This window comes from Myodes glareolus, chromosome 3 (genome assembly GCF_982192425.1).
Source record: "Myodes glareolus chromosome 3, mMyoGla1.1, whole genome shotgun sequence".
Classification (NCBI taxonomy): Eukaryota; Metazoa; Chordata; class Mammalia; order Rodentia; family Cricetidae; genus Myodes; species Myodes glareolus.
The window spans coordinates 71,135,503-71,152,808 of record NC_142028.1 but is presented as its reverse complement, the minus strand read 5'-3'; the positions used below and the strand labels follow the sequence as shown (position 1 = coordinate 71,152,808).

At 41.3% G+C, this 17,306-nt stretch overlaps 1 protein-coding gene across 16 annotated transcripts in view; it reads right to left on the bottom strand.

Moving 5' to 3' along the window:
- The window catches only part of Macf1 (microtubule actin crosslinking factor 1), a 333,972-nt gene that overhangs the window by 137,232 nt on the left and 179,434 nt on the right, over positions 1–17,306 (bottom strand). For all 16 annotated transcript variants that reach the window (XM_085686536.2, XM_085686537.2, XM_085686541.2 and 13 more), the window contains 13 exons: positions 17,023–17,100; positions 15,873–16,034; positions 13,752–13,856; positions 12,654–12,749; positions 11,449–11,574; positions 8,897–9,049; positions 6,467–6,621; positions 5,622–5,748; positions 4,025–4,208; positions 3,510–3,679; positions 3,061–3,239; positions 2,223–2,361; positions 1,466–1,659 (listed from right to left, as the gene is read on the bottom strand). In XM_085686536.2, the coding sequence (XP_085542662.2) occupies positions 1,466–1,659; positions 2,223–2,361; positions 3,061–3,239; positions 3,510–3,679; positions 4,025–4,208; positions 5,622–5,748; positions 6,467–6,621; positions 8,897–9,049; positions 11,449–11,574; positions 12,654–12,749; positions 13,752–13,856; positions 15,873–16,034; positions 17,023–17,100 (1,868 nt within the window). The remainder of the gene's footprint in view (positions 1–1,465; positions 1,660–2,222; positions 2,362–3,060; positions 3,240–3,509; positions 3,680–4,024; positions 4,209–5,621; positions 5,749–6,466; positions 6,622–8,896; positions 9,050–11,448; positions 11,575–12,653; positions 12,750–13,751; positions 13,857–15,872; positions 16,035–17,022; positions 17,101–17,306) is intronic.

Here is a 17,306-nt window from a genome sequence, read left to right as displayed (position 1 = left end):
AAGGGGAGCACTGTTAGACATCTTAATGTTAATATAAATAGAGCACAATGAGTGAGCCAGTTTCCTTTTTGGAGGATGCAGTTTTATTTATAGGAATAGTGCTGCAAGGCTGAGTGATACCTATGTGTGTAGTCAGGGCCCTAAAAATGAATAGAAATGGGTTGTTTTCATAAAAATTTCACAAAAATCCTACAGAGCCCAAGCATCTCATGATAACTCCTATCAAATTTTTCCATTTTACAGATTAACTGCCAGAGTGCCAGAGCCACGATTTGGAAATCACTGTAATTTCTTTCTTTTTCCCTCTTGGGTTTTTTTTTTTATCCCCCGAGATAGGGTTTCCTTGTATAAGAGTCCTTTTTTTGCTTTTGTTTTTTGAGATAGGGTTTCTCTGTGTAATAGCCCTGGTTGTCCTGGAACTCACAGAGATCTGCCTGCCTCTGCCTTCCAAGTGCTGGAATTAAAGGTGTGCACCACCACACCTGGCTAAATCACTGTAATTTCTTGTAGCAGAAGGTGAGGAAAGATAGGTCCTTATACAACTTAAAATCTCATTGCACAATTTTCCACAAACACCATCAGTCAAATCCATTGAACTTATAAAAACAAATAACCCTTGAGTATCAAAATAAACGAAAATCTATTCGCCTCTTTCATTACCTGGAATTAGAATCTTTAGATATCCTTTGGTATCATTAGGGTAGCAATTTAAGCAGAGACAACAGTGGACTTGAATGAGTCCCTGCACATGTTCCTACTCTTAGACCCAGGAAAGCCAATTTTCTGTCTTTACCAGTCATACCTTACATCAGATGACAGAAGTAAAGCAGATCCACTAAATCAACATGGTGATAGAAGCACTGAATTCTATAAAGCCTCACTCTGAAAATGGATCAAATTTAAATTCAAACCTAATTAAAACAAGCACCAAAACCTTGGTTCTCTCCTTAAAAAATGGTCACCATAACACTATTCAAATCTATATTATAAAAACATATGGCATTATAGATGTGGCTAAGCGGCGCAAGGCTTGCCTAGCATGTGGAAGAACGTAGGTTTACTCCCAGGCACCGGACAGAAGGATCACGGCTGTCTCAAACTTGGGGATGTGAGGGCGATCAGAGCCTACTGACCGGTCAGAGCTGACTGAACTGATCTGACTGGCTAGGTGGATAATCCCTCCCAAAGCTTTGCTTCCCTCCAAGAAAAAAGCTCTCAAAAACAAGCTGTGGGCTAGGAATGTAGTCTAGTGATGGAACACATGCGTTAGGGTCGTAGGTCTGCCTTACAATAGAGGATTCCAATGTTCTGGGGCTTATCTTGTTCAGAATTCATGCTGTTTTAAAATTCTGCACCCCGTATCAATTCCTACTTCTAGACATGAATGCTAAAATAGTTGGTAACTGCTTCTGTTTAAGCCTTACTCCCTGAACCCCAAGAGGAGGAAAGCTAGGATGCCCCTCACCGGGTTTCCAGCTGGGCAAGGACTCGATGCCAGCGCTCCTGAAGCTGAGAACCCTTCTCCTGATAACGCTCCAAATCCAAGTTTTGCTCTGGTGTTAGGTGACGAAGCTGTTCTGCCACTTCCTTTGCCTTAGTGATTTCCTCATCCAGGACTGAGAACACTGAATTCTTATCCTTCACGTCATTAAGCCAATGCTACAGAAACATAAGAAACAGGTCAAATATTTTTCTTCCTAAAAAAGACTCAGGCTAAGACAAGCAAAAGGACAATGTCTGCGGCAGAGTCTACAGTGTATCAGTGACCCAGAAACCAGGCCCAGAGCACCACACGGGAAAATGTGCAGAGAGTTCTTCATGTATGAAATCTGACTTTACTACATATAAGTTATGAAAAGGCTTGTGGCTGGCTTAGATCTTGGTGTTTTCAGTCATCAAGAGACAAACACCCCTCTCCTATTCACTTCTTAGAGCGGCTGTGAGAGTGGCAGTGAAGCCACAGCAAAATGCCTTACAAAGCTATTTTGATACAATCATTGGTTATATTTAATAAACCATAATTTTACAGGAGAAAAGCGTTTTTGTCCCATCCCTTTTAGCTTTTTCTCTTTCCCTTTGACTACATATTATTAAAATATATTAAAACAATTCTCTGCCTAATTCAAGGGCAAACATGCATCAGTGTTGAGTCATCCCCCCTGAATCCTCTGTAACCCCAAAGCAGTGGTAAATCAACCTATTAGGAAACTAGAGCAGCCAACCTGTAGTGTGGCCCGATGGGACTCCAGAGCTGAGAGGTCTGCTGGCACAGCTTCTTCTTGACTCAGCTTGATCTCATAACCTTTGACCAGCAGTTCAGCATCTTGTATGCTACGTACTATCACATCAATAGTCTTTAATCTGTGGGGATAAAATCAATTCTTTAATTTAATTTTTTCCCTCTGAGACAGGGTTTTTCTGTGTAGCCCTGGCTGTACTGGAGCTTACTCAGTAGACCAGGCTGGTCTTGCTTCTGTCTACAAAGGGCTGGGCCACAGCATGTACCACCATGCCCAGCTCAGCACTTGAGTTTTATAATGTGTATTACCTAGGATCACAAAATACAATTGCCCAAACCAATTTTATCACATTAAATAATAACAGGCTTTTGTAAAAATGAGAAAGTCTGATACATAAATATTGTTAGCTTAAGCTAGCTCAGAGTGAAATTCTAAGTGGTACCGGGACATGCCACCTTTGGTGGCAAGAAGGAATGAGGCTCTCTTCCACTTTCCTTACTATATTTAACTGTTATTTCAAAGGTATCTAATCAAATAGAAATGAGGTAAGAAATGACCTAACAATGCAAATTTATTCATCACCCATAATATTGACATTTGTTATTACAGTCCAAGTAAACCCACTCCATGTTACTTAGGAACTGAAGCCAAAATTTCTCAGCATAGATACCTGCTCTTCAAGATCTGTAGTCTTCCTGGATCATTCATGGAATGATCTCAATTAAAAAAAATACCTGCCCTTTGAATCCAAGGTTTCAACTTACTCAGACTGACAGTAGACAGAGCACAGACAGACACAGACCATGGATATGGTACTCACTTATTCAGATAGACAGTAGACAGACCATAGGTGTGGTCCATCTTCTCTACCATTAGGTTCAGCTCTGAGCGCAGAGTGGTGGCACTTGAGCCTGATGGAGACTGCTGAAGAAAGATGCTACATTTCACAGAAATAGCATCCAAGTCAGATCTCAGACGCTGCAAATCCTCTTGAGTGTGCTATCAGGAACAAAACGCACGATAACAATGGAGACATATGAACAACAATGTTAGAAAGTAGTCCTTATCTTCAGTGGAAAAGTACTGGAAACGAATCAATTCAATAATATATTTGTAGCTTAAATCCTCATTTTCCACAGTAAATGGCACTGTTGTAGGCTGAATTCCTGAGTAGGACTGTCTTAAGCCTATTGCCTCATTTCTTAGAATCCTTACATGTTTGCTTCCTAATTCATTCTAAAAGGATTTCCTCTTCTTCCTGCATCTTACCTCCTGCTCTGCAATCCTTAATGCAATGTCCTGCCTGGCATCTCTGTCAGTCTTAGAGCTGGCTGGAGACTGAATCTGTTTGAGGAGTCTCTGCTCACACTCCTCCAGGCGTAGCCGGATGTTCTTCAGCTCTGAGATGTACACTTTGGCTACAGACTCTTCTTTGTCCTCTATCAACACACAAGCACAGATCACTTAGCTTCATCTGAGGACAACAGAGCTTACTTAAGACAAAAGGCACCACTGGCTCCAGCAGATGAGAAGTCCCATTGATGAAAGCAAAGTCTTATTCTGGAGACCTGCCTGATGCTCATTACACACTGACATTAGGAGTCTGAACATTTTACATACACCAAGAAATGTGACAGGTCGGTTATCATTAACAACCAAAGAGTATCAACTTCCACAGCAAGACTGTGAGAACTCATCTCTAAGGTTTTCTGTATTAGAAGGGTCGTCAGCACCCTTCAGGGTGCTCTCCCACTGCTCTCCCTCCCTCTGCCTCTTGCACACACCATTCTCCATTGATTTCATCAGGTGCTGGAAGTGGGCTTTACAAACTTCCACTTCCTCTTCCATTCGCAAGCGATCAGCCACTGAGAAGACAGAAGAGTCATGACTGTCCTGTAGAAAGTCTTCATAGTGGGCCTGGAGGTTCTTCATAACCTGATGGCACTCTCCTGGGGCTAAGGAACGAAGCTTTTAAAAAATAAAATAAAATAAAATCAATAAATAAATTTCAATAGAATAGAAAAATACTATTTTCACTCTCCTTCCTTTTTTAGAAATATATTTTTATTTTTTTATGTGCACTGGTGTTTTGCCTGCATGTGTGTCTGTGTGAGGGTGTCAGATCCCCTAGAACTCAAATTACAGATAGTAGTGAACTGCCATATGGATGCTGGGAGTTGACCCTGGGTCCTTTGGGGAAAAAAAAGTCAGTGTTCTTTTTCTTTCTTTTCCTTTTTTTTTTCTTTCTTTTTCGAGACAGGGTTTCTCTGGAGCTTTGGAGACTGTCCTGGAACTCACTCTGTAGACCAGGCTGGTCTCAAACTCACAGAGATCCACCTGCCTCTGCCTCCTGAGTGCTGGGATTAAAGGCGTGCGCCACTACCGCCTGGAAAAGTCAGTGCTCTTAACCACTGAGTCATATCTCCAGCCCCTTTCCTTCCTTTTTTTGTTGATTCTGTCATATATACAAAAGTGTACAAATCGGCTGGGCACAGTGGCAAATGCTTTTATTCCAAGTACAGAGAAGACAAAGGCAGAAAAATCTGTGTGATTTCAAGGTCATCCTGGTCTACACAGTTCCAGGACAGCCAGGGTACAGAGTGAGACCCTGCCTCCAAAACAAACAAACAAACAAACAAATAAGTGTAATTGCTGTTAGCATGTTGATTTTCACTATAAAAACCCATCAATATAATCAACATTCAGAGTAAACAGTAGCATAATAGCACTCCCACACCAGAATATCCCTTGTGCTCCACTGGACAATGTTCATTGTTCTACCCACATTCAGTCTTACTATGTAATGTATGTTGGCCTTGAACTCATAATCATGTCTCAGCTCCTGGACTCACAAGTTATGCCATTAGTTCCACCCTGGATATGAGTCAATAAAAAGCACACTAGTGTGCACACACTCCATACTCTACCTGCTCACACAGTACACTAGTGTGCACCCACTTCACATTCTACCTGCTCACACAGTACACTAGTGTGCACACTCCACACTCAACCTGCTCACACAGTACACTACTGTGCACACACTCCACACTCTACCTGCTCACACAGTACACTAGTGTGCACACTCTACCTGCTCACACAGTACACTAGTGTACACACATTCCACACTCTACCTTCTCGCACACAGAGATGGTGCTTGTTCTACATAGTGAGAAGACTGAACTCCCTCTTATTTTCCCCATTTCTTTAACCATTCTAATTGCCACTTTTAGTTGCTAATAAAGCTCTCAGGTCCTTAATACTGAAGTATATCCTGGACTCTACTTTCCTTCATTAATCTGGGGGACAAGTATCAGTAATGAAAGAACTTCTGATAAAGCTTACTCTTCAGGTATCAGACAGAGGTAACAGCTTCACAATTACCTTTTCTATGTTCCAGGTTTGTACGAGGTCAAGGTCCTTCCGCAGATAGTTCCAGGAGATAAGGCTTTTGGTGTTAACGTGCAGCTGGTGCCAAAGAGCCATCACCTTCTGGTAAGATTGCTCTACCCTAGAAATAACGGAGGTGCATGTCAGAGCTCTGACTGCAAGGTAGAGCTTGGGTGCTCAGAGGAAGAGGTAGCAAGTTCTGACAATAAAGGCATCTTTGGAATTCAGTGAGACATTCATTTGGACCGCCTATAGTATTCTGTCAGAACACACCTTCAGTAGCACAAACGTTACCGGCATGTAAAAAGATTGCCAGAAGCCAGAGAGAAGAAATAACAAGGAAAGCATGAATAAAAGAGTATAGATAAAATATCCTCATTGGAGCTATTGGAAAACCGCACCATTACTTCTTACAAGTGCTTTACTGTTCTCCACGCAGTCAAAACATGCTGAAATAATTACAAAAGCTACTGAAGTTCACTTGGGAAACAAGGAAACTACAGATTAAAATTTTCCAATGGCAGAGAAAGGTAGATCTCTGTGAGTTCAAGGCCAGCCTGGTCTAGAGGGCTAGGCAAAGAAGTCCTATCTTGAAAAACAAAAATTAGAAAGGAAAACTAGGCAACAGGATCTCTCAGTTACATAAAAAATAAAGATAAAGAGGGCTGGAAGGATGACTCAGAGGTTAAGAGCACTGGCTGCTCCTCCGTCCTGAGTTTAGTTCCCAGCACCCACATGGTGGCTCACAACCATCCATCATGAAAAACAGCTGGCTGGTAGTGGGGCACTTGAAACCTCTAATGGGAGGTTTGTACTGAGTAGCACACTGCCATAGTTACCTGCTGGCCATCTCAATGGCATCCTTATTGGGAGGGGGAATGATGAAGCAGACTGATGGCACCATTGCCTCGTTCCCTGTAGGGCTGATCACCTTCCATTTGGTCCTCTGAGAATTATCTTCCAACACACATTCATCATTTTTGCAAATAGTGATCTGAAAAGATGAAGTCAAATTATTGCTAATAGAAATCTAATAACAGGCCTGATCCCAAGGCTATGAAATATCTAAGAAAAAAGTCTCCTTAAGAAAAACATCTGCAGGGCCATAGCATCACTTAGTCAGTAAAGGTTCTTGCTGCCAGGCCTGATGACCTGAGTTCAGTTTCTGGAATCCACATGGTGGAAAGTAAAAACCAGCTCCCAAAGGCTGCCGTCTGGCTTACACACTCACACTGGAATACATGTGCACCATGGAACTCCTGTGTCCCCTGCCATTTACACAAGCATATACATAAGCATAAAATAAATGCTTTCCTTAGGTTCAGTGCATAAAGGATTTTTTGTGCGAGTATGAGAACGAAAGTTCAGCTTCCTAGTATCTCATGAAAGTCAGGTGGGCAAGGCAGACCACCATAATCCCATCAGTTAGGAGGCAGAGGAAGATATCGCTGGGACAAGCTGGCTGGCTAGACCAGTCCAATCAGTAAGCTCCAATTGCCAAGAATCCCCACCTCAGTAAATTTAGTCTGGAGAGTGATGGAGGAACTACCTCTGGCCTCGACATACACAAGCATCCTGGTGTACATATATCCTGTCATGTAAACACATATGCATGCATGCATACACACCATACATGCATATATAGGCAAAAAATAAGTTGTGTTACTAAGGTAGTATTTTTGTCCACTATTGCTAGCAAAAGTATATTCAATAAATCTGTTTTCTTTCTTTAAGAAAGAAAAAGAAAGAAAGGGGAAGTAAGGATTGATTTGCTACCACTTAGTGAGGGTCCCTAAAATTTATAAATCCATAGACCCATCAAGTAAGTTAAGGAAAGAGGTATTAATCAAGTGCCTATCACGGGGAATAATGAGCATGTGAGTTACAAGGAGACCTTAAGACCGTCAAGAGCTATCTCTGGACCAACATCTATGGATTAAGAGTTGCTGGGATATGTATCACAGCTCTGCTTCTGGGACACGCCTCCCCTCTCTTCCTCCTCTTCCTACCAGGCTCCTAAAAACGTTTGATCATTTTGTGTCATCAATTCTTTCTCTTGAGAGACAAATAATAAACACAGTCTGCTTTAGAAAAAAATGTTGAGACAACTATTTTAACTTGTTTTTGTTTTTTACACTATGTAGTCAAGGCAGACTTGAATTTGGAGTGACTCTCTAGTGCCAGGATTAGAGAGGTACATGAGACTCATTTCACTCACACTCATGTCTGCTATGTGTCAGGGGATGTGCTGTATCAGCTATAACACAGAGGATAAAAGTAGCACAGTGGTCAGCAAACAAACATGCCCTACATCAAAAACTTTTGGGGCAGGAAAGTCTAGTACCACAGTTTTCTGTGACAAATGCAGTACCAGGAAGTGGTACAAAGGATGAGCTAAAGACATATTATTTAGAACCTCAAAGCCACATTAAGGAGTTAAAGCTTCTCTCCCTAAGAACAACAATGACATACTGTAGCACCAACACAGGAGTATAGCTTCCTTAAGAAGAATGTGCTGAGGGGCTGGAGAGATGGCTCAGCGGTTAGGAGCATTGCCTGCTCTTCCAAAGGTCCTGAGTTCAATTCCCAGCAACCACATGGTGGCTCACAACTATCCGTAATGAGGTCTGGTGCCCTCTTCTGGCCTGCAGGCATACACGCGGACAGAATATTGTATACATAATAAATTTAAAAATATTAAAAAAGAAGAATGTGCTGGAGGTAGGATAAGAATGAACTAAATGAGAAGGCTAGTATACCAATCCAAACACAAGAAACACACAATCTGATTTAGGCATAGTAACAGCAGCCCCGAGAGATGATTTACAAGTTAGCATTGACTTGGTGACCCTATGAGCTGTAGGAACAACCATGACAAGGGAGCTAAATGTATCCCCAAAGTGTAACAAAGTCCTTCTCCATCAACACTTACACAGTGAATGGATGATGACACCAATCACTAAGGCAAGGAGCACATCAGGATTATAGACTGGAGGGTTTGTTGTTTATGTTGATAAAAGACTACATTTAAATTCTCATTTTAAAATCCTCTTCTCTTGCTTTTAGATCTTTTCGGTCTCTCTCTCTCTTTCTTATAAAGACAGGGTCTCAAATAGACCCAACTGGTCTTAAACTCCATATCCTCTGACCTCCATAAATACCCGGTTTATAGACTTAGTGTTTTACTTTTTCCTGTAGTGTAACACTAATTGAAGGCTTCCCTTCTCATATCCTTCCTTTTAGAGGCCAGGTACCTGCTCCTCTCTCACCTCAATCTGCCGGTAGTCACAAATGGCCTTCACAGATAGAGTGCTCTTTAGCAGATGGTCTGGATTGCGCGGTTTTAGCTGGACAATCGTTTTTGATCTCCCAACAAGACTGGCAACGGAACTCTTGGACTGTATAAGCTGCTCCTTTTCATCCTATAAAACAAGAAAAACAAAAAGACATTAATGTTGGTATTCTGAGTCACTAAGTCAATAATGAAAATGCAATGCTCCACTCCCTACGAGAATGTCATTTCTCAGTTAAGTAGGGACCCTTAGTGGAGCTATCTTAGATAATGGTATAGACAAGGATAAAGAAAAAAAGGAGAGAATGTCTGTCTTCTTTCAGATGCTTTTGTACTCTAAAGTTGCAGCTTTCTCCTTGTACTCTAAACAATGACCAATGAAGCCGCATGCAAGAAATAAATAAATAAAACAAATGCCTAGTTGCCGAGCACAGCAATGGAACTAATGAAGGATTTTCTCAAATACAGCTCAGAACAAATGTTGCTGATGAGAGCATCATGACAAATGATTTAGGATTTATCTTGCCGTGCTGTATTCGCATAAATTTGATTGGCTTGAATGTAGTATCATGCAAAAAGTCAAAATTCTAAAATCTCTGCAAACCCAATTATCTTAAAAGCTAATAAACTTGTCAACAAAATTGGTAGCAGAATGCTATCAATTCCATTGGAGAGTAAATGATAATCTTTATCTACTGTCCAGAATGGTCCAACCTATGGTGAGATGTGAAAGTCCCCAGAAAGAGGGCTTTCTTAGGATGGACAGGGATGCAGTAAGAGTAAAGAGTTAGTAATGTTAAGAAATATACCATTAAAGAATTAAGAATATGCAGGTAAAGAAAAAGAAATTCTTAAAAAAACTACCTGTGCCTGTCCCCGGGAGCATGATTGGAAGAAATACAACTTTAACTTATTAGTTAAGAAAGAGGAATGGAAGACACAGGGGAGACAGCCACACTTCCACACTTGAGAGCTGGTCTTCCCATCACAGTTTCCTTGCAATAAAGATGTCTAACCCACAAGTCAAACATTTTTAGATCCAAAGACCAAGTGTTCAATGTAGGAAAAGCTCTGAAAAGAACCAGAGGCCAAGACAGGTGCTCTGGAACCTGGTCAAGAAGCTGAGGAACAGACACAGCCATGACTCCTTGCCCCAATGATGTCACCAACCCGATGCCCCTGACCTGGAGAAGAGGGAACAGAGCAGCAACCACCCTCCTTGAGAAGAGAAGATACGACAACTGCAGAGGGGTTACCCTATGACAGGAAGGTACTCTGTGGGGAGGAGAGCAGAGCCAAGGATGACAGTCCTCCTTCACACCTGTAGTACCTCTGAGAAAGACATTTTAAAGACAGTAACTGTAAAGTCAAGTTTGTATCCTTCATTCCAAGTTAACATTCCATTGCCCAAGTGAAGCACTGAATGTAAGCCTACTCATGTCTGAAGTCATTATAAAAAAAGAAAGAAGGGAAAAGAGAGAAAAAATGAAAAGAAAATTAGGACAGGGATAACAGTGGTACGGAGCTTGCATGTTGTAAACAAGACTTGAGGTTTGATCCTCAACACAAAAAACGTCCTACTTTCACCCAAAAAACAAGTAAGTTAGGGCGGTGGTGGCACACGCTTTTAATCCCAGCACTCGGGAGGTAGAGGCAGGTGGATCTCTGTGAGTTCGAGGCCAGCCTGGTCTACAAGAGCTAGTTCCAGGACAGGCTCCAAAGCTACTGAGAAACCCTGTCCTGGAAAAAAAAAAGTAAGTCAAATAAATAAAGCTAAAGTAAAGCAAAACAAAAATGCTTTTGAGTTATAAGAAAGACAAAAATGTGTCTCTCTTATTTGGACTCATCTCCTGAGATGTGCAATCTTCTAGTTCCTCCCCTGCAATGCTGCCGAGCCCTGTCTTGACATTTCTGTATATTGCACTCAATAAACACAGGTTTTGCAGCTGAGTTTACAACTGCAACTCCTAAAGAAATAATTTATTGGAGCAAATAAATCTAAAATTGATTTTGAATAAAAACTGTATAAAGAACTATCTTTAAAAGTTAATATTACATTTTAAAAATGGACAAATATTGTATTATCTCTACTTAAGATATTAATGCTGCCCTTAGTAACCAAAATTAACTTCCTAATATCTCATCATTACCAAAAGAAAACGGTCAGGAGAAAAAACTGGTTCAGATCTCTGTGTGTGTTTCACAGAGTAAACACCTACTATGCCACTTAATCTCTTGAGCATCAGTCTCGGCTCTAACGACAACAAAACAAGGATGACGCAGAGAAAACATGGGCACCAGGTGGCCCAGGGGACAGTTACAAGGACTTTGCTTCGTAGCTCCCCAAAGGAATCTCATCAGCAACTTCTTCAAAGAAAGGAAACAGAAGAGATGACAGCACTGACTGGACAACTGGGAGGTGAGCCATACTCATCGCCCCACAACTTTCAAGGATATAGATTGTGACAGCAACTGACACCGTTTACTCTGTTTCTCAGAAGCAAAAATTCCCACCAAGGCAACACCCACCATGGAGTCCTGGAGCAGGTCCTCGAGGCGGGACAGACTGGTGCTGTGGTCGCAGGTATATTTTCGTTTGATGGAGTCTTGGAGGTTTCTCAGGAATGACTCCAGGTCTCGGGCATCACTGAAGAACTGTGGAAACACAGAGAAAGACTGGATTGTAATCAATGCCTCAGCCTAGTGAAAGGTTCACAAAGAAGGAATTTTCTGTGCCAAGCTGAACCAAGCTGATTATACTCTCTTGGACCTGTGACCGCCCATTACAAAAGGTCCAGAGTACAAACCAGAGGGCTTAAAAAAGCGCAGTGTAAAATATTAGTGATAATTTCCAGTAACACTCACTAGATCCTATATAAAGCTAGCCTGCTTCACCCTTCTTGACTTTTGCTTGGTGGCAGCACTTGGTATGAGGCCTAGTTCATGAAATAACCAAGAAGCTAAGTGAAACAATGTTTACCTCACTGATGTAATTATATAACTAAAGAGAAAAACATAAGAGAGAAAATAGCTTATTTCCTCCTCCACCCTTACATGGAGAAAAATGTGTATTTTTTGCTGTTATGATAGGCAGAGATAAGGAAGAATCTTAATGTTTTACGATCTTTCCTCAAGGGGGAGTTTGTCTCCCCTCTTGAAGCTGGTTTGCTTTCACCAGTGCAGCACAAATGACAGAAACAGAAGAAGGTGCCTGTGCATGTGGGCTGTCCTCTCTCGCCATTTGTAGTACAGCCACTCTGTAAAGAAGACAACTGGACACCAGGGCTTTCTACACTCGCTGTCCCCCAGTCACCTTTCAGATACGTGAATAATGCCTTGTGGGATCAAACCGCCCCTGCCCACTAGCTACCTGCAGCCGTGCACATGACAGGCAAGATGAGACAAGTCGTAGAGGAAAAAACCCACTTAGCTGAGCAAAGATCAAACTGAAAGCACTCATGCTTAACAGTTGAAACAACTAAGTTTTTAGAGTTGTCTTATACAGTAAAAGATAATTGATATGAATGAATGCTTGTAAGCCACCTCCCCCCATTTTTTTGAGGCAGGATCTCATGTAGCCCAAGACTAGTCTTGAATTTCTGATCCTCCTAACTCAACCTCCTGAATGCTAGAATCACAGGTGTGTAGCACCACACCCGGTTTTACTATATTGGTGTATTTTAAATCTAACCTTTGGTGTAAGTAAGTACAGCCGTCGACCACCACCACCATACCTGGAAGTAAGCTGCATTCTCTTTCACATGTTGCTCCACACATAAGCACAGCTGCTTCATCCACTGCAGCTGTGACTGGACAGCAGCACTATATGCCTATAAACAGCCAAGCACATGTGCAGAAGGGCATGAGCTTAAGAGGTTCAAATTATATGTGTGAGTCTCTTTCCAAATACAACCCTGCTACTGATGAAGAACACAAAAAAGAGACACAGAGACATTAACTGACACCAGTAAAATGCTTTTTGGGAGAAAGAAGCTTGTCTTGGTTAAAATGGGTTACCTAGAAAAAGCTTCTTCTATACTCAGTTATAACTAATTCAGAAAAATACATAGCATAAATAAATAAATCCCTCCTGGTTCTTCTACTGTTTCGCTCTCTGGCAACAGCACTACACCAACAAGAAGTATGATGTGGGGCTAGAGGTAGCTCAGTGGTTAAGAGCACTGGTGCTCTTCTAGAGGTCCTATAGAGGTTTGGTTTCCAGCACCCACATGTTAGCTCCCAGTAATCAGGGCATTCAATGCCATCTTCAGGCCTTTATAGGTACCAGGCATGCATGTGGTACACAGAAATACAAACGTTCTCATAATGTAACATAGAAATCTTTTTAAAAAGAGAAGTAAGGGGGACTGGGGAGATGGCTCAGTGGTTAAGAGCATTGCCTGCTCTTCCAAAGGTCCTGAGTTCAATTCCCGGCAACCACATGGTGGCTCATAACCATCTGTGATGAGGTCTGGTGCCCTCTTCTGGCCTGCAGGCACACACACAGAAAGAATATTGCATACATAATAAATAAATAAATAAATAAATAAATAAATAAATAATTTTTTAAAAAAGAGAAGTAAGATGTATATATATATATAAATCAAGAATCAAAGTCTCTTAACTTCTTCTTAATAATAGTCTCCTCAAACTACTGAAACTGTGCAGGCTTCTGGGAACTGCTGAACAGTCTGGGATAGGAAGGAAGGTAATCTAAAACAAGGGATGTGACATCTCCTCCGGCCTTGGAGGACAAAGCTTCTCCAAGTTTTGTCCAACAAAAACAGTTTCACAATAACACCTTGACCTTAACACATAGTAAGACCACAAACCTCCACTGTTTGTTTAGCTGGATGGTTTTCAAGTGACAAGCGTTCTGCTGTATCTTGTAGAGAACGAAATACATCTTGTTTCCCTTCCAGTTCCATTGTCAACTCCTGCAAATTGAATTTAATTTTATGGAATAAATGCTATTAAAGAAGAAGAGGCAATAAAAAAAACACAATATTCCCTCCTGACTTTTTTTAAGAATCCTGTAACAGGATTGGTGCCAAAATGTGATGTATAAACCGGAAACGCTTGAGGGAATCTCAGGAAAAAAATGTAAAAATGAGAGAATTAAAGGGAAGGGATTCAGAAAGCACAAGACCTGAGCTAGCCCTGAGCAGATTGTGAGAACTCAGGAGGTAGAGGTAAGAGCAAACATGGCTAGAGTGGTTAGTTAGCCAAAAACTAACAAAGGGGCACACTAGTTAGCCAGCATCACACAAAGGGGCACACTAGTTAGCCAGCATCACACAAAGGGGAATACAAGTTAGCCAGCACAACACAAGCAGACACACTAGTTGCACCACAAGCACACACACTAGTGGAAAGATCACTGACTAAGAAGCTTTGCTAAACATTCTCTCAGCTAAAATGTTCTCCTCTGAAACAAAATTCTGTTAATACAAGACCCAATTTAAATGCCGGCTTTTCAGTGAACCCTTACTATCAGATTCAACCTCTTCTCCTTAAGCTCCAGAGCACTGTCTATGTCTAGCAGCCTCGCTGCAGTTTCCACACATGCTGCTGACACCATCAGAGCACCTCATCTTTCCTTTCCTCTTCAGAAGATTCCTGTGTCCTTCTCTGATCAGAAGACCCTTACTTTTGGGAGAGAGTGGGGGGTGGGAGTTCGAGGTTTCTCTTTGTTGTAGCTTTGGAGAGTGTCCTGGAATTTACTCTGCAGACCAGGCTGGCCTCAAACTCACAGAGATCAGCCTGTCTCTGCCTCCTGAGTGCTGGGATTAAAGGCGTGTGCCACCAGTGCTTGACCACATTTTTAATATAACTGTAGTTGTAATGGAACCAAACCAACCAAAGTGGGCACTAGTGGAATAGCTGTCTGTTTGCATAGAGGATTATAACATGTTTTAATATCCCGAGTATGGAAATACTAAAAGTAGCAAAAATTCCTCCTACTTATTTGTTTACTTCTTCATTATAAAAAATAGAAAACAGAGCTAGAGAGAAGGCTTGGCAATTAAGAGCACTGACTGCTCTTCCAGAGGATCCAAGTTCAATTTCCAGCACCCACATGGTGGCTCACAACCGTCTGTAACTCACACATGTGGTACACAGACATATATGCAAGCAAAATACCCATACACATAAAATGAATGGTTTTTTTAAAGATTAGAGAGGAGGGGAGAGACAGAGAAAGAAAGGGGAGAGAGAAGGAAGAGAGAATATAAGGCATTGCCCCATTAATTATAGATTTCCTGACCATTTTACATTTTAAGAGAGTAAGACTAAAATGTCAATAATAATTCAAATTATTATAGAAATCTAAAAGTACAACTCAGTTAAATAATATTAACTCCTGCATTATAAAACACTTTGCTTAGATTATCTTATTAAGTCTTACTCAACCTTTTATACAACCCCTTCAAGTAGTTATTATCTCATTTTTATGAAGGCCCAGAGAGATTAATGTGTTGCCCAAGGTCATAGAGCTAATTAGTGGACAAATAAAAACTTGAATTTAGGTTCGTCATACTACAAACCCTATAATCTTAACCATAAATCTGCATTAATTTCCAAATGACTCACCATACAGACTGTTGCTCTATCTAACTCAAAACACACTCTTCTAAATAAATCCACTCAAGGGCTCTCGCTCCTCCACACATCTTTCTCACAAAACAGACGTAAGGAGCAGAGTCCCCATTTCTATCTACCAGCACATCGCCCAGCACAGTGGTTCTCAACCTTCCTATCCTGCAAACCCTCTCTTCATAACTGTAATTTTGCTGCTCTTATGAATTGCAACATAAAAATTCTTAGCGATAGTGTTAAAGGGTCACGCCCCGCAGGTTGAGAGCCACTGCTCGAGCAGCAGTCTTTGCAGACTGCTTCTCTGCCTCTCACCACTGCTATTCAGCATGACGGTCCTGCTGTGGGACACTCACAGAGAAGTAGGTTTTCTTGGCTGAGATATTAGGGTTGCTGTCACTCCAGTCACAGGCTAGCTCTTCTTCTTCCTTCCCATTCAACCAGATCAGCTCAGCTGTAGCTCTGGAGACAAACTTGTGCAAGCTCTGAAGGTGCCTCATTCGGAAGCTAGAAGTCTCCTGGAAAAACCAAGTATTAAAAAATTAAAGTGCCAGCCTTTGCATCTGGAGAAGATAGCACAGTGACATCAGGAAAGAATAACCCAGGAAACGCATTAGATCCAGTTTGATTAGTTTTGTTTTAAAGTGTGTGTATTTAAACCTAAGGCCATTGGCATGCAAGGAAACACTCTACCATTAAGTCATACACACACACACACCCTTAGCCTTTAAAAAAAAAATCTGGATTCTTTCTGATGGACTCATTTTACATAGTTTGATAAAAAAAACTTTCAGGGTCCTTGTCAATCTTACACTGAAGATGTGACTCACAAGACTTTTGTAAGTGTTGTTGTAAAAAGAGTGATCTTGGCTTATTCCACCATGAACAATAGATGGAAGAATTCCCTCTCAGTCATCTAAATTTTTTAGTTATAGTATCTCAAAATACAGATGACCACTGTTTTGGTGAGGAACATAGCTCAGATGGGCTTTACTTGCTTACAATTTCCCAGAACAGTGGTTTCTGACCTTTAAGAATTTGGAAGTTCAGCTGGGAGGTGGTGGAGCACGCCTTTAACTCCAGCATTCAAGAGGCAGAAGCAGGTGGATCTCTGTGAGTTTGAGCAGCCTGGTCTACAAGAGCAAGTTCCAGGACAGATGCCAAAGTTACAGTGAAACCTTGTCTCGAAAAAAATAAAAGAATTTGGAAGTTCATTGTGGCAGAATAAAACTATAATACTAGGATTTTGGGCACTGAGGCAAGAGTAGTTTAAAGGCCAGCATGGGCTATGTAAAGAAAACACCTCAAAAAGAATATTATAACCCATACGAATAATTACACACAGTAAATATAATCTAAAAAAAAAATTAAAAAAAAAAACAAACACGCTAAAACAGAGCCAAACCATGTGCTTTCTGAATTAGGAAGAAGTCTTATTTGGAGGGAGCCCAAGTCTCCATGAGCATAGTAGAAGTTGACTAGTCGAGGTCTGGGAGAAAGACTCACCTTCAGTTTACAGTACTGGGTCTCCAACTTTCCAAGAGTTTCAACATAGCTGGTATGAAAATTCTGGGACATCTTTCCCTGACACAAAAGGAATGAAATGACAAGACATTAGAGAAACAGTGGGGAAACTATGTGGTATTGTTTCAACAATGTAAACAAGATGTGGGTATGCAGGTGAGGGCCCATTGCTCTGGGAAACCCAGGCCTGCGCAACAATTTTCCAGCCGAGACTTCATAGCTAGAGGCAGCACTGAGTGGACAGTTCAGCAGGGTAATCTAGCCAG